The 23427-nt window shown below is 46.3% G+C and overlaps 1 protein-coding gene across 3 annotated transcripts in view; it reads left to right on the top strand.

The window, feature by feature from the left end:
• The first annotated feature begins 4620 nt into the window (after positions 1-4620).
• The window catches only part of si:ch211-137a8.2 (uncharacterized protein LOC777613 homolog), a 68446-nt gene continuing 49639 nt past the window's right edge, over positions 4621-23427 (top strand). The window contains exons 1-3 of one of the 3 annotated variants that reach the window (XM_063059950.1): positions 4621-4779; positions 10165-10325; positions 11258-11408. In XM_063059950.1, the coding sequence (XP_062916020.1) occupies positions 10183-10325; positions 11258-11408 (294 nt within the window). In that variant the 5' untranslated portion in view covers positions 4621-4779; positions 10165-10182. Of the gene's footprint in view, positions 4780-9829; positions 9948-10164; positions 10326-11257; positions 11409-23427 lie in introns of those variants that run through there. The other 2 variants (XM_063059951.1, XM_063059949.1) reach the window with 2 other exon arrangements.

The following is a 23427-nucleotide window of genomic DNA, read 5'->3' as shown; positions in this document are numbered from 1 at the left end:
ATTATCACTAATGCATCCACTATTTCTTGGGCTACTTCCTTAAGCACTCTGGGATGCAGACCATCTGACCCTGGGGATTTATCTGCCTTTAATCCCTTCAATTTACCTAACACCACTTCCCTATGTATTTCCCTCAGTTCCTCCATCTCACTGGACTCTCTGGCCCCTACTATTTCCGGAAGATTATTTATAGAAACATAGAAAATAGGTGCAGGAGTAGGCCATTCGGCCCTTCGAGCCTGCACCGCCATTTATTATGATCATGGCTGATCATCCAACTCAGAACCCAGCCTTCCCTCCATACCCCCTGACCCCTGTAGCCACAAGGGCCATATCTAACTTCCTTTTAAACATAGCTAATGAACTGGCCTCAACAGTTTGCTGTGGCAGAGAATTCCACAGATTCACCACTCTCTGTGTGAAGAAGTTTTTCCTAACCTCGGTCCTAAAAGGCTTCCCCTCTATCCTCAAACTGTGACCCCTCGTTCTCGACCTCCCCAACATCGGGAACAATCTTCCCGCATCTAGCCTGTCCAATCCCTTTAGGATCTTATACGTTTCGATCAGATCCCCCCTCAATCTTCTAAATTCCAACGAGTACAAGCCCAGTTCATCCAGTCTTTTTTCATATGAAAGACCTGCCATCCCAGGAATCAATCTGGTGAACCTTCTTTGTACTCCCTCTATGGCAAGGATGTCTTTCCTCAGATTAGGGGACCAAAACTGCACACAATACTCCAGGTGTGGTCTCACCAAGGCCTTGTACAACTGCAGTAGTACCTCCCTGCTCCTGTACTCGAATCCTCTCGCTATAAATGCCAGCATACCGTTCGCCTTTTTCACCGCCTGCTGTACCTGCATGCCCACTTTCAATGACTGGTGTATAATGACACCCAGGTCTCGTTGCACCTCCCCTTTTCCTAATCGGCCACCATTCAGATAATAATCTGTTTTCCTATTTTTGCCACCAAAGTGGATAACTTCACATTTATCCACATTAAATTGCATCTGCCATGCGTTTGCCCACTCACCCAACCTATCCAAGTCACCCTGCATCCTCTTAGCATCCTCCTCACTGCTAACACTGCCACCCAGCTTTGTGTCATCCGCAAACTTGGAGATGCTGCATTTAATTCCCTCATCCAAGTCATTAATATATATTGTAAACAACTGGGGTCCCAGCACTGAGCCTTGCGGTACCCCACTAGTCACCGCCTGCCATTCTGAAAAGGTCCCGTTTATTCCCACTCTTTGCTTCCTGTCTGCTAACCAATTCTCCACCCACACCAATACCTTACCCCCAATACCATGTGCTTTAAGTTTGCACACTAATCTCCTGTGTGGGACCTTGTCAAAAGCCTTTTGAAAATCCAAATATACCACATCCACTGGTTCTCCCCTATCCACTCTACTAGTTACATCCTCAAAAAATGTGCTCCTTAGTGAAGACAGAACCAAAATAATTATTCAATTGGTCTGCCATGTCCTTGCTCCCCATAATCAATTCACCTGTTTCTGTCTGCAGGGGATCTACATTTGTCTTTACCAGTCTTTTCCTTTTTACATATCTATAAAAGCTTTTACAGTCCGTTTTTTATGTTCCCCGCCAGTTTTCTCTCATAATCTTTTTTTCCCCTTCCTAATTAAGCCCTTTGTCCTCCTCTGCTGAACTCTGAATTTCTCCCAGTCCTCAGGTGAGCCACTTTCTCTGGCTAATTTGTATGCTTCTTCTTTGGAATTGATACTATCCCTAATTTCCCTTGTCAGCCATGGGTGCACTACCTTCCTTGATTTATTCTTTTGCCAAACTGGGATGAACAATTGTTGTAGTTCATCCATGCGATCTTTAAATGCTTGCCATTGCATATCCACCGTCAATCCTTTAAGTGCCATTTGCCAGTCTATCTTAGCTAATTCACGTCTCATACCTTCAAAGTTACCCCTCTTCAAGTTCAGAACCTTTGTTTCTGAATTAACTATGTCACTCTCCATCTTAATGAAGAATTCCACCATATTATGGTCACTCTTACCCAAGAGGCCTCTTACGACAAGATTGCTAATTAACTCTTCCTCATTGCTCAATACCCAGTCTAGAATAGCCTGCTCTCTAGTTGGTTCCTTGACATGTTGGTTCAAAAAACCATCCCGCATACATTCCAAGAAATCCTCTTCCTCAGCACCCTTACCAATTTGGTTCACCCAATCTACATGTAGATTGAAGTCATCCATTATAACTGCTGTTCCTTTATTACACGCATTTCTAATTTCCTGTTTAATACCATCTCCGACCTCACTACTACTGTTAGGTGGCCTGTACACAACTCCCACCAGCGTTTTCTGCCCCTTAGTGTTATGCAGCTCTACCCATATCGATTCCACATCTTCCTGGTTTATGTACTTCCTTTCTATTGTGTTAATCTCCCCTCTAATCAGCAACGCCACCCCACCTCCTTTTCTTTCATGTCTATCCCTCCTGAATATTGAATATCCCTGAATGTTGAGCTCCCATCCTTGGTCACCCTGGAGCCATGTCTCTGTGATCCCAACTATATCATAATCATTAATAACAATCTGCACTTTCAATTCATCCACCTTGTTACGAATGCTCCTTGCATTGACACACAAAGCCTTCAGGCGCTCTTTTACAACTCTCTTAGCCCTTATACAATTATGTTGAAAAGTGGCCCTTTTTGATGCTTGCCCTGGATTTGTCAGCCTGCCACTTTTACTTTTCTCCTTACTACTTTTTGCTTCTACCCTCATTTTACACCCCTCTGACTCTCTGCACTTGTTCCCATCCCCCTGTTGTGAACTAACCTCCTGTCGCCTAGCCTCTTCAATTTGATTCCCACCCATCTAATCTAATCTAATCTAAAAATACTTCTGGTTTAAGACGGGGCTGTTAAAGTTTGGTGACAACTTACTGACAGTTCTCAAAGCAAGAAATACAACTGAATACTTTATTAGTAACACTTTTTCTGGAAAACGTTATGGCAAATGATCACCGCAAACAATGAAGAGGCCAGCGAAAGCAAGGCTGACCTGGGGGTCGAGGTGTGCGGGTGCGAGCGAGGTGGGGGCATGTTCGAGGAGAAGTGGTCAGAGTTGGAGCAAGCGGAGTGGAGAAATGTTGGAGCGGAGGAGTTTCTGAGCCAGTCTGAGCAAGGTTTGATCGATCGAAGCACGGGGCCGATTTTGATAGGTTGGGTACAGGCTGGAACGTGGCAGCGGGGTCAGGGCCCAGGGCATATAAATGCAACAGGGCCCAAGTCTTTGAGCGAGGAATGACCCGATATTTGGACGATTTAAGCGCGCGGCTGGACGTATTGAAAAGGGAGGGTGTCGGGACCGGAGGCGAGGGTCGGGCCGGTTCTGCTCGCAGCTCCATGATATCTGCTCTGCTCTTTGCTGCAGTGAGGCTGAGTTTGTTAACCTGCTCCAGGCTTCATGTCTATGGACTGAATGCTGGTTACTCACTTCTATTGCCTGCATGATCTTTTCCCCCGCTCGCTGCACATTGGGCATTTGTTTGTCCTTTATCCTGGGTTCTTTTGTTTTATGGCTCCCTGAAAAGAGGGAAGTCTCAGTGCTCTACAATGGATGCATACTTTGATAAAAAATGTACTTTCATTGTCGTGGTGACTATCCCTCGAGGTCGAGGATGATGGTCTTCATACCATACAGAGGGAAGACGCCTGTGCGTGCATTTGTTTAAAGTGTACTTGATGTTGCACTCCAAGAAGCACACGATACTTCACAAACCAACCAACTGATTCCAGTGGAAACCACGACGATTGGAGCTGATGGATTTGCTGCAGCCTTCATCCGCCTTCACAGCCGTTGAGTTCGAAGTAACTTTGTCCGCCTGTTCCACCGTTGAGGTCTTGGTTGGATTGTTCTTTGTCAGCAACCTCACCCTCGACCTTATCGCCATGGGTGACCCTACCAGGAGCATAGCTCCAGACGGCATCGCTCTCGGGATCACAGGATCACACAAGCTTCTCCACCGCGACAAGGTGACAATCCACGGAGAAGAAATGTACTTTGAAGATGCACTGAAGAGCTTGCTTTGGACACTGTCCGTAGAAATCAAGTCATTGCACAATGCGGTCTTTCATTTATGCTATTGTGGTTCTTGAATTTACTGAGTATGCCTGCAAAAAAGTGAATCCCAGGTGATGTGTGTGCACTTTGATAATAAACTGACTTTGAACTTTGAGGCAGGGAAAAGGACAGAGGATGGCAGAGCTCGGGGATCATGAGGAAGCGAAAAAGGGAATTGGAGCCAACAAGGACCATATCCTGAAGACCTGTAAAACTATTAAGATTCCTTCCCGAGCCGTGTCAGAGTCACAAACTCATGTCAGCAGTGTTACTGAGTCTCGGTGTAACATCTCCTGCACAGTAATAACCTGCAAGTTTTATTTTGTAGTTTTACAGTATAGCTGTTAATATATTAGCTGCTGAAATAGTACTGACAGCCTTTTGTCGCTCCCCTGTACACTGCATTGTCTGCCAATAGTTTTGTTCTGCTCTCCTGATTCCCTAAAATCCAGAGTTCCGGAGTGCTTCTTGAGCCCGGGTGACCTTTGTTCCCGGCACTCCCTCTGGAGCCGGAGCTGCAGCTCAGGCTGCCGGGAGGCATCTTGTCTGCGGGCTCCACACTTGCATTCAGCGACTTGGGACGGGAAGCAGCCACTGGCCGCCACGGTGGGACCAGCGAGCCGTAATTGTCTGTGAGGTCTTGTCGGCATCCCGAGACGAGCTCCAGTGCTGAAGGTAGGTTGGGGCCAGGCCTATATTCTGATCGGTTTGCTCTCCGCCCTCCACCCTGCAGTTTGTAAATACTGGGCCTCCAAGTCTGAGGAAGGTCTGGGCCCCGGTTTCCACGGAGACAGGAGAGGCGGTTTCATTGAAGGCCATGAGTCAGAAAGCTTTTTAGGGAGTGTGGGAGTCAACCAGTACTGAAGGTAAATATTCTGAGAAATATACAGTAGTGCGATCCACTGTCAATAGGTCTTGGGATTGGTGTATATTTGGCAAAAAGCTCTTGACCTCACAATCTACCTTATTATGCCTTTGCATGTCATCGTCTGCCCGCACCACACCTTCTCTGTAACTGTCACACTTTATTCTGCATTCTGTTATTGCTTCCCATTGTACTACCCCAATACTAACTGATGCGATGAAATGATCAGTTTGGATAGCAAGCAGAACAAAGTTTTTCACTGTGCCTTGGTACGTGCAACAATGATAAAACTACTTCCTTCTAACTTGGTCTCTACACTCAACAGCTCAATGGGAGCCCCAAGGCAGCAGGGACAAGACATAGTCATAGTCATACTTTATTGATCCCAGGGGAAATTGGTTTTCGTTAAAGTTGCACCATAAATAATTAAACAATAATAAACCATAAATAGTTAAATAGTAATATGTAAATTATGCCAGGAAATGAGTCCAGGACCAGCCTATTGGCTCAGGGTGTCTGACCCTCCAAGGGAGGAGTTGTAAAGTTTGATGGCCACAGGCAGGAATGACTTCCTATGACGCTCTGTGTTGCATCTCGGTGGAATGGGTCTCTAGCTGAATGTACTCCTGTGTCCAACCAGTCCATTATGTAGTGGATGGGAGACATTGTCCAAGATGGCATGCAACTTGGACGTCTCCTCTTTTCAGACACCACTGTCAGAGAGTCCAGTTCCATCCCCACAACATCACTGGCCTTACGAATGAGACAGCACCTACCCCAGCCAAAACCACAATCAACCTCCTTCCTCCCCATCATCTGCCAAGATAGAAAGTACGGAAGAAGGATTTATCTCGTAGAGCATGGAAACAGGTCCTTTCGCCCTCCAATTTGGTGATGGCCAATCAGTATCTCACCATAACAAATAAACTCTTCGCTGGCTTCCAGCTGGGTACAGGTATCGATTATCACCAACATTTCGATAACAAACTCTGCCATCTTCATCAGGAATGATGTCTGGGCATGTCTAGTATGGTGGTATTTACCACCCCTCCTGATTGGTTAGTCCCCACCCAATCAGATTTCCGCTGTCCCACCTTGTTTACAGTTGAGACCTGATTGGATGAGGACTAACCATTCAGGAAGGACAGACTACGGGGGTGTAAATACCACCAACCTGGATGTGCTCAGGCATCATCCCTGAAAGATGGCAGAGTTTGTTACCAAAATGTTGGTTATAATCGATAACTAAACCCAGCTGGAAGCCTAAGAAGAGTTTATTCATCATAGGCACTGGGAAAGCACTGGATCCTTTTTTTGTCTAACCATAATATTCCTATTTTCTCACACTTGTCCAGGTACATGTTCAATATTGTGAGAGTCTCTGCCTCCACCACCCCAAAAAAAAAATTCAAAGTAAATTTGTTATAAAAGTACATATCAGCAATGTACAACTCTGAAATTCATTTTTTCAGGCATTCTCAATAAATCCATAATAGAATATTAACCAAATAGCCATAACAAAATCAATAAAAGCACGCCAACTTGGAAAGAAATGATAACAATAAATAAATTAACAATAAACATCGAGAACATGAGATGTGCGACCATGTCATAATTGCCATAGTTGGATGCATCAGCAAGGGAGATGAGGCTGAGTACAGGGCTACGGTACGAAACTGTGTCACATGGTGTGAGCAGAATTATCTGCAGCTTAATGTGAAAAAGACTAAGGAGCTGGTGGTAGACCTGAGGAGAGCTAAGGTACCAGTGACCCCTGTTTCCATCCAGGGGGTCAGTGTGGACATGGTGGAGGATTACAAATACCTGGGGATACGAATTGACAATAAACTGGACTGGTCAAAGAACACTGAGGCTGTCTACAAGAAGGGTCAGAGCCGTCTCTATTTCCTGTGGAGACTGAGGTCCTTTGACATCTGTCGGACGATGCTGAGGATGTTCTACGAGTCTGTGGTGGCCAGTGCGATCATGTTTGCTGTTGTGTGCTGGGGCAGCAGGCTGAGGGTAGCAGACACCAACAGAATCAACAAACTCATTCGTAAGGCCAGTGATGTTGTGGGGATGGAACTGGACTCTCTCACGGTGGTGTCTGAAAAGAGGATGCTGTCTAAGTTGCATGCCATCTTGGACAATGTCTCCCATCCACTACATAATGTACTGGGTTGGGCACAGGAGTACATTCAGCCAGAGACTCATTCCACCGAGATGCAACACAGAGTGTTATAGGAAGTCATTCCTGCCTGTGGCCATCAAACTTTACAACTCCTCCATTGGAGGGTCAGAAACCCTGAGCCAATAGGCTGGTCCTGGACTTGTTTTATAGTTTACTGGCATAATTTACATATTACTATTTAACTATTTATGGTTCTATTACTATTTATTATTTATGGAGCAACTGTAACGAAAACCAATTTCCCCCGGATTAATAAAGTATGACTATGACTATGTCAGCGATGGGGCCAGTGAAGTTATCCCCTCTGGTTCAAGAACCTGATGGCTGAGGGGTGATAACTGTTTCTGAACCTGGTGGTGTGAGTCCTGAGGCTCCTGTACCAATGGCCGCAGCGAGAAGAGAGCATGACTTGGATGATGGGGATCCCTGATGATGGAGCCTGATTTCCTATGGCAGTGTTTCATGTGGATGCGCTCAATGGTGGGGAAGGCTTTACCTGTGATGGACTGGGCCAAATCCGCTACTTTTTGTAGGATTTTCCATTCAAGGGCATTGGTGTTTCCATTACTAGGTTGTGATGCAGTTAACATACTCTCCACCACACAGCTATCTATAGAAATCAGTCAAAGTTTTAGATGTCAGGCCGAACCTTCGCAAACTCCTAAGGAAGTAAAGGTGCTGCTGGGCGTTCTTCATAATTGCACTCGTGTGCTTGAGATTTTGGAATGGAAATGGGGGTCAGCAAAAGGTGGGGAGTATCATCCCATGGGGGATGGCGCTTAGATCATGGCTACTAGCTCCTGGTGAGTCAATACTTCAGCTGCGAATCTCTAAGGGTCACCCTCTTCTACATCTGTGAGCTGCGAGACCGGATGTAGATTGGGGAAGCCGCTTTGTCAAGCACCTTCACAACAGGCAGGATTCCCTGGTGACCATCCATTTTCATTCCAGTCCCCAGTCCCATTCCAACATGCCGGTGCATGGCCTCCCCCTACTACCACGACGAGGCCGTTCTCAGTTTGGCGAGCAAGGGAGGGGAGGAGAAGATGGTGGCACACGCGGCCGCTCCGAATTGATATCATATTTGTGAAGTAGGGTGCCATGCACAATCCTGATTTGATGGAGGCAGCCGTGAGAAGCACAGAGGAACACCTGGAGAAACTTCTGAAATGCCTGTTTCACTGCCACTGCTACTGTGCGATCGAGAATCTCCAGAGGGGAAGGCCCCAAATCCTCGGCTTTGCCTATCGCCTGTTGCCAGGGCCGGGGTCGAAGTGCTCGGCAGAGATGGTGCTCGGTGTCGGAGAGCTGGTCGGAGGCTCGAAGTTTTCAGACAGACTCGGAGTCGGACTGTGGTCGGGTGCTTCCAGGGTGCTGCATCGGCAAGTTTGCGGCGCTGGAAGCTCATGGCAGGAAGAGTTTTCTCCCTTCAACCGTCTGTGTGGGATGTTGAGAATTTCAAGAGACTTTGAGGCTTTCTTTACCGTGCCCATGGTCTGTTCTTCTATCAAATTATGGTATTGCTTTGCACTGTTGTAACCATATGCTATGATTATGTGGTTTTTGTAGTTTGTTTTAGTCTTGATTTGTCTTGTGTTTCTGTGACATCATTCTGGAGGAACAAATTGTATCATTTCTTAATGCATGCATTACTAAATGACAATAAAAGAGGACTGCATGTCCTCATAATCTAATCTAATCTAATCACTTCATATTCCATCTGGGCGGCCTGCAACCTGACGGCAGGAACGTCAACTTATCTGATTTCCAGTGATTTCTTCCTACTCCCCTTGTCGCCTTTTCCATTCCCCATTCTGGCTCCCCTCGTACCTTCTCTTCTCTTCACCCGCCCATTGCCTCCCCCCTCCTTCCCTTTCTCCCATGCTGTTGTAAGTGAGGAAACAGATTCGAAAGTCCCGCGGACAAGGATTCTGGACATGCAGCCTTGGTAGTAAAGGATTTTATTTACAGAAGGCAAAAGTGAGAAAATGGCAACAGAAACCACACGCACGCAATTGACAGTAGTCGGATCAGCAATAAAACGCACGCGGACAATTGATAAAATTGCGTGGGAACAAAGTACACACACATACAAGGGAAAAGTCAAGACGATACCCAACACCCCTTGACTCTGTGTGGGCACGGCTCTTATGATATTCGGGACGATACCCACACCCCTAACCCTATTCAATGCACAACTCACCAACAGCAGGGTGGTCCCTCGGAGGTAGCAAAAAAAGAAGAGGAAGGGTCAAGCACAGGTGGCTTCCTTTATAGTGCAGCAGGGCTGATGAGTCCAGCCCAGGTGATTCGCAGGGAAGCCAATGGCTCGGTGCCAGCAGGGTTAAGCTGATTGAAAAGGCCAATTCCCCGAGGTCAAGTACAAGGCTAATTGAAAGGGGCCAATGGTTAGGTGTGCGTTGATGGGCGAGGAGGGGTCAAACCTATTGGCAGGTGGCGTGTCTTTCAACCAGGTAAATGGGCAGTGCTGCCACATGACCGTCATGACCCCCTCCAGTACACATGGTCCACTCTCCTCTCCTATCAGATTGCTGCTTCTTCAGACCTTCACCTTTTCCACCAATCACCTCCCAGTTTACTTCATCCCTTCTCCCACCCACCCACCTATCCCCTCGCCAGGCTTCACCTATCAGCTGCGGCCTTCCCTCCCACCTTCTTATTCTGGCATCTTCCCCTTTCCTTTCCAGTCCTGATGAAGGGTCTCAGCCTGGAACGTCGACTGCAGAGATGGGGCCTGGCCTGCGGCGTTCCTCCAGCACTTTGCCGGTGTGTGTAACTCTGGATTCCCGGCATCGCAGAATGCCGTGTGTTTCTGAGGGGGGGGGAGGGAGATAAACTCGGCGTTCGGAACAAATTTTGCTCTATCCTCGAGCGAGGAGAACGTAGCAAATCGGTCGGTGCACTTGGGTTGGACTCAGCACTTCGACTGCTAGCCGGAACAGAGGGCTCATTTCATGACGTCTCCACCAATCTGTTGTGACAGGTTTTGCAGAGTCTCGCAATGCAGAGATATGAGGGAAGAGAGGCCCTTCCGTTGAACCGCTGGAATGCAGAAACAAGGCAAAAAGACAGCCACTCAGCAGTGAAACTGCTCGACAGGCAACTAGAGGGAGTTTGCTTACACTCCCTGGAAAGGTCTATCAAGTAGGTATTACAGTCAGAAATATACTAAATCGGTTTCAGTAGCCATTGAACTAGGCGGTACGGGCTTTGTCGATATCTGGGGTTAGTGGTAACTGGAGAATTTGTATAATTACATACCCCCCCAGTCTTGCTAGATAAGATTTTGACCCAGCAATGACAAACAACAGTGTGATCAACGGGGAAGCAGTTGGCACTGGTGTCGCTGTGCCTGACGCCTTTGTAGTAGAGGTGGCCAGTTTGCAAGCTGTATCCTTACTGTGCAAAGCCGCTGTATCATTGCTCAGCTTGTGAAATCATTTCATTGTTCACAGAAGGAATTGGTGTCACCATTTGGGCAGCTTGATATAAAGCCAGCATTCAGTATTGGCGTGCTGATTGAAAGAAGTTCTGAAGGCAGGGATAAAGGGAAATGGTGAAAGTATCTGAATTTCACAACAGACAATCTCCAATGGAGTCACAAGTGGTCAGTGTGTGGGTACAAGTGCCCAGTACCAGTAACAGGGCCTGTGTGTGGGTACAGGTCTATGGTACAGGTAACAGTGTCAGTGTGAGGGTACAGGTCTATGGTACAGGTAACAGTGTCAGTGTGAGGGTACAGGTCTACAGTATAGGTAACAGTGTCAGTGTGTGGGTACAGATCAACAGTACAGGTAACAGTATCAGTGTGTGGATACAGGGACCCAGTACAGATAACCATGTCAGTGTATGGGTACAGGTCTATGGTACAGGTAACAGTGTCAGTGTGTCGGTACAGGTAACAGTGTCAGTACAGGTAACAGTGTCAGTGTGTGAGTACAGGTCTGTGGTACAGGTAACAGTGTCAGTGTTATAGATACCTGGTACAGATAACAGCTTTAGCGTGCGGGTACAGGCGCATAGTATGGGTGAGAGGGTTTTTCCCACTGACTCTCTCTGCTCTCATCGTTCCTCAGAATCCAGTACTCATGGCAGTTACAGCAGGAGTTACTGAAGGACTATTCTCACTTTAATGACTGGATGCAGTCTGCTGAAGCCACTGCCAGGGACCCTCGCACTTCACAGATCCATTACTCAGAAGCAAAGGTGGAGCTGAACCGGTTTGAGGTAAGAAAACTGCCAGCGATCCCCCCCCCCCAAAGTTTGAGATCGCCACTCAGGCAATGACTCCCCCCCCCCCCCCCAGATAAGGCTACGTAAGGAGGCTCTCCTCCCTATTACTCCCAAGCTGGGAACGTCATCGACAGGGATTTGCATGGATGGTGTTCTTAAGGAGGGATTTGTGATGGGAGTGGGCTGTCGTCGTGATAGATTGGAGTTGTGTTTTACGGCAATTGAATATTAATAATGAAAGTCATCGTGAAGTGTACAGGTTGAGAGAATGGGGGACAGCGAAAGTCTTGATGATACTGAATGAGTGGGAAAGCTAACAAAAAGTAACAGAGGAAAGGGTTGGAATAAAGTAAAAGTCAGATTCAAGTCCATTGTTAAGTGCACAAATATACAGTGGAATGAACATCTTACCTACAGCACCGTTACAGTTGCAGGTGTCAGACACACAACATTCACAAGCAAACTATAAATTATACAAAATTATACCAGTAATGAGCTTCGACACAGCAGCCACTCCGGGTCCCACCAAATGTGCAATTATTCATCCTTTGTATCATTTTCACGATCGCAAGACACTGCTGGCTATGAACAGCATCAAGTACTGCAGGTCTTCCCGTCAGCGAACTTCTCGATACCAATGGAGCTGGACTTATTGCGTAACAATGTTGTGTTGACACCCGGACATGTTGTGTACTATTGTTGTGCCAAGGTGATGCGCGATCAAAAAAAAATGTGCGAGTGATTGTCTTGGTTGTTCTTGTGATTGCAAGACCCTGTTGGATATTGGTAATGTGAATACGTACTGAGAGCCCAGTTCACTAGTTCTTTGGTGATACCGACAGCAAGGTGAACTCCATTGTCTCAGCTGTGGTGAGGACTAGCCTTTTGGACTATAGAGTGTCCTGTTGCAACTGCCCAGGAGAAGAGACACCAAGATAGTGTGGGAGAGAGCAGAGGCCTTTGTGGAAATGCTGGGCTGAGGGCTGGTCGCTCCTGCTGGTCTTCCCTCTAGTGCTGCCTCAGAGCTGCCCTCCAGTGCTCGCTCGGGGCTGCTCTCCGGTGCTCGCTTGGCGCTGCTCTCCGGCGCTCGCTCGGCGCTGCCCTCCGGCGCTCGCTCAGCGCTGCCCTCCGGCGCTCGCTCGGCGCTGCCCTCCGGCGCTCGCTCGGCGCTGCCCTCCGGCGTTCGCTCGGCGCTGCCCTCCGGTGTTCGCTCGGGGCTGCTCTCCGGTGCTTGCTCGGTGCGGCCCTCCGGCGTTCGCTTGGTGCGGCCCTCCGGCGTTCGCTTGGTGTGGCCCTCCGGCGTTTGCTTGGTGCTGCCCTCCAGCGTTCGCCCGGCGCGGCCCTCCGGCGCTCGCTCGGTGCTGCCCTCCGGTGTTCACTTGGTGGAAGAACATGCTGGACCAGGCAATGTCCCACACACCATCCATCTATACATGGGACTTGCATTATATTCTTTTTGTGTAAATGTATGCTTTCTACATTCATATGCAGTTGTACTGTGGGCTGTTGGTAATGTGTTTTGCACCTTGGTCCCTGCGCGATGTTGTTTTGTTTTTTCTATATTCATGTAATGGTTAAACCTGAACTTGAACAAAAAAGAAAAATATTAGAACGATAAAAGAACAAAGTCCGTTGTAGAGCAAAGTGGTTACAGTGTTGCTACAATGAGGTAGTGATTAGGATAGTGAAGGTTGGTTCAGAAGGGAAGCAGCTGTTCTTGAAGCTGTGGGCCTGGGATACCCGTGATGTTTTGGAGCCTGCATTGCTTTGCGATGTCAGGGCCCACCTTTGTTCTTCCCGGTGCCCTGTAGGAAGATCTAACCTCCAGAGAGCAGGCAAGGCAAGAGGTGGGGAGACCTCACCGTGCAGTGCCACAGGAGAATGTCAGATCTGATTTTGTGATTGTGGAGGAGAAACCTTTGGGGCTTGAGGAGACAGGCAACCACAGTTGGGTAAGTCGGACTGGAGACACTTGACGGAGTTGGATAACAAAAGGGAGCACCGGAGAGAAGTTGCTGGCCCTGCCCCGACATCTGATGCCACTGCTTAGGGCATCAGTCCCCTTTAGGTTGACTGGTCCAAAGGACCAGCCTGCTTGGCCTGGAACGCCCCGGTGACTGTGCAGTGAGCAATTCGACCACGAGCGCTGTCAAGCTCAGCATCAATCCTCGACCATGAAGCCAGTCTCGTCCTTAACCTGGCATCTGAAAGTCAGACTCTGTTTCACGATATAATATAGGGCATTCAACAGGGAGCAGTACAACACAGTGTAGGCCCTACAACCCACAATGTTGTTGCCCACCCTCTAACCTAGTCCAAGATTAAATCTAACCCCACCCTCCCACATTGCCCTCCATTTTTCTTTCATCCATTTGCCTGTCTTTTTTTTTAAGGCATCCGTTAGTCTTGCGAGACCATGGATCTGCGCCTGGAAAGTCTTCACTCTCCAGGGCGCAGGCCTGGGAAGGTTGTATGGAAGACCAGCAGTTGCCCATGCTGCAAGTCTCCCCTCTCCACAACACCAATGTTGTCCAAGGGAAGGGCATTAGGACCCATACAGCTTGGCACCAGTGTTGTCGCAGAGCAACGTGTGATTAGGTTCCTTGTTCAAGGACACAACACGCTGCCTCGGCTGGGGTTGGAACTCACGACCTTCAGGTCGCTAGTCCAATGCCTTAACCACTTGGCCACATGCCCACACAGGAGTCTCCTAGACAGTACAGGTAACACAAAGACACTGTTACCTGTACTGTCTAGGAGTCTATTAATGTATCTGCCATTCGGAATTTGGGCTTCACCTGCCTAACTTTTTCCTTCATTGTAATACAGCTAGCCTTTGGATAAACCATCCTTTCTTCAAAGCCCTCACATTATTCGGCGACTGTGTCACAACCACGGATACGGCAATTGCGCTCGTGAATATGCACGCGTCAGCCAATTATTACTTTGTTGTGATAGTATCTAACTCTATTCTTTTTGTCGCAGTGCTTGTCGAGACTTGAGCAGAGCACAGCAATGTCTCGCTGCCTGCTTGCATTCGGCCTCGCCTGAGAAATTGGACTTTTGAGTCAACTGACTCTGAAGACTAGCGATATTCATTTTATATTTAGTTATTCCTTTCAGCCACAGTGTTGGCTTCGTTTTCCATTTGAGAGTTTTTAGTTAACGGCCCTGTTTGGCCTAGCATTAATTATTTTCTCTTCCCTCTAACTCTGTTCATATTAAAGTCTGTGACCTGCTTAGTATCTCTCACTTCAACTTGGGCCATATCTGAAGGTAGTGACAGACTGTTTTACCTACCAAGCACTGGTTTCCCTTTACACCGAATTGTTCTGTTCTCATCAGATGGAAAATGGGCTTTTTCTAACACTTTTAATATTCATTCAAGGAATGTGGGCCTTGCAGAGTGAATAAGCATTTAATTGTCCTTGAGAAAGTTGGGTTGATCAACTTCCTTGAGCAACATGCAGTAGCCCTTGAGGTGTAGATAGAAGGCGTATGACATATTGGGACAACTGGTGGAGACTGAGCTGGATAACACACTCTGCAATTCTGGCTGAAGGTCTTTGTAATGTTAACATTTTCACCTTAGGGTGGATACGCTAATTATTTTACAGCTTTTAATCCTTACAAATATTATTATCACTGTTTGCTAGATCTTTTTTCCAATTTGTACTCACTCCATATTTTCTAGGATCATGCCTTGCAATGCCATCTTTCTTGTCTGGTAAAAAGTCTACTGGCCAGGAAAATTCTCCTGAAAACACTTACGAAACTCCTCCTTCCCACTTTCTGTCCCCCATGTTACTGCTAACCCTGCCGTGTTGGCGCGTGGACAAGTGGTTAAGGCGTCGGTCTAGTGATCTGAAGGTCACAAGTTCGAGCCTCAGCTGAGGCAGCGTGTTGTGTCCTTGAGCAAGGCACTTAACCACACATTGCTCTGCGACGACACCGGTGCCCAGCTGTATCGGCCCTAGTGCTCTTCCCTTGGACAACATCGGTGGCGTGGAGAGGGGAGACTTGCAGCATGGGCAACTGCTGGTCTTCCATACATCCTTGCCCAGGCCTGCGCCCTGGAGAGTGAAGACTTTCCAGCCGCAGATCCATGGTCTCGCAAGACTAACGGAAGCCTACTCTACGTTTCAACATGAAATGCCAAGTTCACACTTACATTGGAGACGCAGAAATGACTATCGTAGAAATGTATACTTAGCTTTATTCAAACTTCTAAATGCAAAGGAAACCTATTTTCCCTCCTTGCACGATATACAGCATCATGCATTAAGACAGGAGGAGACCAGTCTTCGCCAAATGCCGGCCTATCCTTTGTCTTTTGAGTTTCTCTCTGTATGAATGTCTGCCACCCTCTGGCTTCTTCCATGAAGCCAATGTCTAATCCAATTTACGGCTCGTTTTTCTTTTATAACTCTACTAATTGCTGCACATTAAAGGAAATGTGGGACACTGGAATCTTCTGGGACAATAGTTGTGAGGTTGAGATTTCTCTTTGTCTTCTTACAGAAAAAGCACAAGGGTAGATTTCACCTACATTGTCTCAACCTTCCGTAATCTCAGGTCACAATTTCAAGGGATGGCGCATTTTGAAGGTGTTGAGATCAAAGATGAAGATAATTCTTCTTCCTGTCTTCTTGGGCCCTTAGCATAGTGGAGCATGGGCCATTGATGACCTCCTGTCTCCATCGTTCAAAGTCAGTGGTCTGGTTGGAGTTCATCAACGTTTCCGTAATCCATTGTATCCACTGTCCAGGGGATTGGACTGTGCACCTTCACCAGAGCCCTGTTGGCTGGCCTTGCCTGTTTCCACCTCTCATGACAGGGACGTAGGATTGACGATGATTCTGGACTTTACAATGTGGAAGGGACTACAAGTAGACGGAGGAGAAAATCCTTCAATTGGGGAATACTGAACAAAATTCTCCATGAAAAAGTTTGTGAGATCATAGAAATGGCTGGATGTGCAAATAAAAATGGTGGCAAAATAGTAATGGCCATTCAACCATATAACATATACAATTACAGCACGGAAACAAGCCATCTCGGCCCTTCTAGTCCGTGCTGAACTCTTACTCTCACCTAGTCCCACCGACCCGCACTCAGCCCATAACCCTCCATTCCTTTCCTGTCCAAATATCTATCCAACTTAACTTTAAATGACAACATCGAACCTACCTCAACCACTTCTGCTGGAAGCTCGTTCCACACAGCTACCACTCTCTGAGTAAAGAAGTTCCCCCTCATGTTACCCCTGAACTTTTGCCCTTTAACTCTCAACTCATTTCCTCTTGTTTGCATCTCCCCCACTCTCAATGGAAAAAGCCTATCCATGTCAACTCTATCTATCCCCCTCATAATTTTAAATACCTCTATCAAGTCCCCCCTCAACCTTCTACGTTCCAAAGAACAAAGACCCAACTTGTTCAACCTTTCTCTGTAACTTAGGTGATGAAACCCAGGTAACATTTATTGACCAAGAAGAAGTACATAAATGACATTATTGATATCTTATCCTGTCGGAGAAGGACCATTGTCTTTCAATTCACACTGACCAAGCATCTGCAATTTATTAGACTTTTGAGTCCTTGAGTCTCAGTAAAGCAAGCCAATTTCCCAAATTATAACTGCTGCTTATTGATTAGATTAGATTCGACTTTATTGTCATTGTGCCGAGTACAGATACAAAGCCAATGAAATGCAGTTGGCATCTGACCAGAAATGCAAAGAATAGTGTTATTTACAAAATAACTGCGAATAAAAAAGTGCTACAGCTCACAAATATAAAAGTACTGAGACAGTACAATACGGGTGCAATACTGCTTAGCGCTGTGATGTGAGGTTCAGCAGGGTCACAGCCTCAGGGAAGAAGCTCTTCCTGTGCCTGCTGGTGCGGGAGCGGAGGCTCCTGTAGCGCTTACCGGATGGGAGGAGAGTAAAAAGTCCATGGTTACGGTGAGATGCATCCCTGATAATGCTTTTGGCCCTGCCCAGGCAGCGTTTATGGTAGATGTTCTCAATGCTGGGCAATTGGGTGCTGATAATCCGCTGGGCAGTTTTCACCACACGCTGGAGTGCTTTGCGGTCTGATACGGGACAATTGCCATACCACACTGAGATGCATTTGGTGAGCATGCTCTCAATGGTACAGCGGTAAAAGTCCATCAGTATCCTGGGACAGAGGTGAGCTTTCTTCATGCTCCGCAGGAAATAAACTGAAAGGATACTGAGCTTATTGAAACTGAGAGGATACTAAATTGGGTGATTGTCCCTTATTTTGTGCAGAAAAAATTTGCCCTTTGATTAATCGGTCTTGGAGATTCATTTCCCCAATTAAGTCATCATAAATTTTCCTTGACTCTTCATTGGAGAACATCTCAGACCATTAACTACCTTGTGTGTGTGTCAACCTCCAAGTGGTGGGTTCAGCTGAAAACACTGTCCATCCTTTTGTTTGGGATGTTTGCTTTTAACCCTTTCCCTACCACTCTCATTATCACCACTGTGGCTTCTGAACGTTACTGTAATTCCCTGGCAAATTTACTTCACGATATCCTTCCTACAAGTTGGAAGCTCATTGATTTAAAAGTCATGTTCTACCTCAGGGGTTCCCAATGTTTCTTTATGCTGTGGACCAGCACCTTTAAGCAAGGGGTCCATGGACGCTTGGTTGGGAACGCCTGATCTTTCAGGTAGTAGTGACTTCCCTCAGCAGGTAGTTCCAGGTTCTGGAGAGATCCAATAGGCAATAGACAATAGGCGCAGGAGTAGGCCATTCGGCCCTTCGAGCCAGCACCGCCATTCACTGTGATCATGGCTGATCATCCACAATCTGTAGCCAGTTCCTGCTTTATCCCCATAACCTTTAATTCCGCTATCTTTAAGAGCTCTATCCATCTCTTTCTTGAAAGCATCCAGAGACTTGGCCTCCACAGCCTTCTGGGGCAGAGCATTCCATATATCCACCACTCTCTGGGTGAAAAAGTTTTTCCTCAACTCCGTTCTAAATGGCCTACCCCTTATTCTTAAACTGTGGCCTCTGGTACAACGTCCCGTCAATGTTGTATCAGCAAAATTCTCCAGACGACCGGAAGGATAATGAATCAACTGCCTTTCGTCTGCCATCATGGTCCTAATACACCCAGAATCCCCTGTCCATGTAACCCATATACCCAGCAACACGCTCTTGGGATGGTCTATACTGGAACCACCTCGCATGTCAGACAAAGCTTTCGGAAACAGGAAGCCAGCATTTGTACTCGTTGGAATTTAGAATATTGAGGGGGGATCTGATTGAAACGTATAAGATCCTAAAGGGATTGGACAGGCTAGATGCAGGAAGATTGTTCCCGATGTTGGGGAAGTCCAGAACGAGGGGTCACAGTTTGAGGATAAAGGGGAAGCCTTTTAGGACCGAGATTAGGAAAAACTTCTTCACACAGAGAGTGGTGAATCTGTGGAATTCTCTGCCACAGCAAACAGTTGAGGCCAGTTCATTGGCTATGTTTAAGAGGGAGTTAGATATGGCCCTTGTGGCTACAGGGGTCAGGGGGTATGGAGGGAGGGCTGGGGCGGGGTTCTGAGTTGGATGATCAGCCATGATCATAATAAATGGCGGCGCAGGCTCGAAGGGCCGAATGGCCTACTCCTGCACCTATTTTCTATGTTTCTATTTCAGATCATCGACCCTTCATCAGACTGGGAAAGAGAAAAAAATAAAAGGGTGGGTGAGGGACAGGTAGAACAAAAGGAATATCTCCAATAGGGTGGGACTAACTGGGAGCAGATGGAGTACCTATGAAGAAGTATAATATGCCTGCACCCACTGGAAACCCCAAGAAGTGTGTATTCATTTTTATATGCTTCTTCGGCTGTGAATTGCGCTTTTCATTGTGAGGTTGTGGGCTAATCCCAACAGGCTAGGCTGCACTGGCAGAAAAAGAAAAGAGAGCCAAAGTAATGACAGAAATAAATGGTGAGTTCTGATGCAAACAAAAGGAAACAAAGGAATTATCTTAAGTTGTAGAGTTTGATTTCAAGTTCAGAAGGCTCAGATGAAAGATGATTACTGTCCCTCTGGGCACATGGAGCCTCTGCTCAGTGAAGCCCTGAAGAATTACGGATGGTTAAATTCAATTAGATTAGTTTATTGAGATATATAAAAGGGTGCAATTAAATTCTTTTCTCGTGTTAAGCTCACACAGTACACGTGGTGTCGATCTGGTGATTTCTGATCTGCAGGTTCATTTAGGAGTCCAACAATAAATTGAAAACTTGCTGCTCTATGATCGTTTGTTGAAAGTTTAAACAAAGGAACAGGCACAGAGCACATGATAGTAAAGAAACTGAGAGCCAAGACAAAGATGGTGATTTTTGCAGAGACAGACACTTAAACCAAGCTAAGGCAAGTTCCTAAGATAAGCAGAGGACCAATTAGAAGACACACAGGTATAGCACGTTTAAAATTTAGTCACTGAGAAATGAAAGTGGTGCCACAGCAACAACCTGGCACTTAACGTCAGTAAGACGAAAGAGCTGATTGTGGACTCCAGGAAAGGTCAGACAAAGGAACTCATGCCAATCCTCATAGAGAGATCAGAAGTGGAGAGAATGAGCAGCTTCAAGTTCCTGGATGCCAAGAACTCTGAGGATCTAACCTGGTCCCAACATACCAATGTAGTTATAAAGAAGGCAAGACAGCGACTGTACTTTATTAGGAGTTTGAAGAGATTTGGTATGTCAACAAATACACTCAAAAACTTCTATAGTTGTACCATGAAGAGCATTCTGACAGGCTGCATCACTGTCTGGTATGGGTGGGGGGGGGGGGTGCGCGGCTACTGCACAGGACCGAAAGAAGCTACAGAGGGTTGTAAATCTAGTCAGCTCCATCTTGGGTACTAGCCTACAAAGTACCCAGGACATCTTTAGGGAGCAGTGTCTCAGAAAAGTGGCGTCCATTATTAAGGACCTCCAGCACCCAGGGCATGCCCTTTTCTCACTGTTGCCATCAGGTAGGAGGTACAGAAGCCTGAAGGCACACACTCAGTGATTCAGGAACAGCTTCTTCCCCTCTGCCATCCGATTCCTAAAAGGACATTGAACCCGTGAACACTACCTCACTTTTTTTTAACTATACAGTATTTCTGTTTTTGCACATTTTTAATCTATTCAATATACATAATTGATTTACTTGTTTATTTATTATTAATCTTTTTCTGTGCTAGATTATGTATTGCATTGAACTGTTGCTGCTAAGTTAGCAAATTTCACAACACAGGCCGGTGATAAGAAACCTGATTCTGATGTAACTGTTATATCGCTTTTCCACCAGTAGGTGGAGACTAACACCACATATTGTGAAAAATACAAGTTAAAAATGCAAGTTGCACATTAGTGAAACTACAAATTCAGTCTTGCCAGAAACTTTATTAATTTAACCAATACCTTATTAAAAATATGAAAACAACTGATTCCAACGATGGTCGCAATAAGTACAGTGACAAATGAAAAATAACAGAAGCGTGTAAACATAGTAGTGTGGTCTCAAGTCATGTGAAAGAACTGGTGAAGAGTTGGGGTAACCAAAAGAGATGGGGTTAAGAGACGGAGAACATGACAGCACCATCAAGAAGTCAAAGAGGTGATTGGATCCAGAATCTGATGGCACTGGGGCAGAAACTATACGTCAGGACGTCTGGGTTTTCAAGGTCCTCCACCTTGCCCCAGCATGGTATTTGAAACGAAAGGGGAATGGCCAGGGCAGCAGGCTTCCTTGTCGATACTACCAGCCTGCCGGAAACAAAGCACCATGAAGATGGACTGGGTGCTAACTGGATTCTGGGTGGGTTTGGGGATGGTTCACATTATATGAACATCTGGAACAAGTCCCAGAACTAGAGGTCATCCAGTTAGGGCAGAGAGAAAGAAAATGCTCTTCTGTCAAAGACTTTTATAATTCTCTGCCCCAGGGAGCTGTGGAGTTGGAGTCACTGCATGGATTTAAGGATGAAATAGAGGGGGTTTTGCAAGGGTTATAGGGAATGGGCTGTAAAGTAAGAGGCTGAGGCCAAAAGTCAGCTCAGGCATGAACTTATTGAATGGCAGAGCAGACTTAAGAAGTTAAATGGCCGACTTCTTCTCTTCCTAAGTTTAGACCAGATGGTGAAGAGACTTCTGGTAAGATGGTGACATGTTCAATTGCAGTGGCTTCTACGCAGTCAACCAAAGGTGTTATGAGCCTTTTTACGAATGCAAGACCCTGCTGGACATTAAGAACTTTAAAGTACTGCAACTTTACTCCATCAGCGAGTTGCTCATTGGTGGAGAAACTGAAGGAGCTGGACTTGGTGCGGATCGTGCTGCTGTCTGCTTCAGGGAGATGTCGCACAAAGGAGGCGTGCAATCTAACAGCAAGCGATCGTCCTAGTCGTTTTTCTGGTGATCACAACACCTCTTGGACATTGTTAATATGGAATACTGCAATTCCCATTCACAGATTTATTGGTGGATGGTGGGGGAGCTGCATGGCCTCGTTGTGGCAAAGACTAGGCCTCAGGCCATGGTGTTGTCTGTTTACATCCGCACAGGGGAGAGGAATTGAAGTGCATTGGTCAGTCCGGAGGTGTGGCATGGCGCCCAAGCTGGAGTGGGTGCTGCCCCCTAGTGCTCACTTGGCAGAAGACAGTATTGTGCTCGATGGCAGATTTCTGCAACATTCATGGAATTAGGGTCTTGGACAATTTTTTTTATGCGTCTGTATCTTTCTGATATCTTACGTGTGTGCTTTGTGCTGTGTGTGATTGTTAGTACTTGGCCCCGGAGTAACACTGTTTCATTTGACTGTGTTTAGCGGCATTTGTGTACGGTTGAACTTGAACTTTGAACTAAGGCAACACACACAAAGTGCCGGAGGAACTCAGCAGGTCAGGCGGCATCGATGGAAATGAATAAACAGTCGACGTTTCATTCCGAGACCCTTCTTTCAGGACTGGGAAGGAAAATGCCAGAATAAAAAGGTGGGGGGAAGGGGAAGGAGGCTAGCTGGAAGGTGAGAGGTGAAGCCAGGCGGGTGGGAAAGGTCAAGGGCTGGAGAGGAAGGAATCTGATAGGAGAAGAGAGTGGAGACTAGGAGAAAGGGAAGGAGGAGAGAACCGCCCGTATACAGCAAAACTCCTCTTACCCATACACTTACTGAGATGTCTTTGTTGCTGCTTCTACCACTTCCTGTGGCCGCTCATTCCATTTCCTCACCACATTCTGGTGAAAGTGTTGCCCCTCGGGTCCTTTTTAAATCCTTCACCTCTCACCTCTCACCTTTGCCTTCTAGCATTTTGATCCTTTTCCCTGGGGAAAAAAAGACTGCATGCATTCACCCTTTCAAGGATCAAGACTCGACTTTATTTGCTGTTTAAAAAAAAAAATTACACGTGTTAGTAATTTGCAGTGGTGTGTTGGCCCAACATGTGACAAAAAAACAATAAATTTTAACAATTAACAAGAATAAGGAATGATATAAGATATAAAGTAAGGGTTAAAGCATGGATATGGAATAAAATGTGCATAAATGCAGCGGGTTCTGGTTAATTGGGACACATCTGGACCGGTACGTTTTGGCCCAATTAAGAGGCTGTCCAAATTAACTAAGTTTCATAGAAATAGTTAAAATGGTAGGGGGAAAAAAAGACAAACTGAGTAACAAATGATGCATTTAAGTTAAATACAGAAAAAGTTGGAACACTATCACTAGCACAGTACTACAAAACTGTGGATAAGTTCTGAATACTTATCGACAGAGGAATTTATCCAGTGTACCCAATGAACAAGATCAGCACAGTCACCTAGTGCAGATAATGGATTGCCTTCATACAATGCTTTTGGCTATTACACATTCTCCAGATCTTCATTTTCACTGTAAAATTCAAAATGATTGTTGATACCTTCAAATTCTTCATAGTTCCCAACTTGTTGAAGTAGTGAAATTGTTTCACTTTCAGTCCCG

This window comes from Mobula hypostoma, chromosome 10 (genome assembly GCF_963921235.1).
Source record: "Mobula hypostoma chromosome 10, sMobHyp1.1, whole genome shotgun sequence".
NCBI classification, from domain to species: domain Eukaryota; kingdom Metazoa; phylum Chordata; class Chondrichthyes; order Myliobatiformes; family Myliobatidae; genus Mobula; species Mobula hypostoma.
The sequence above is the reverse complement of the archived record's forward strand: the minus strand, read 5'-3'. Positions and strand labels throughout refer to the sequence as shown.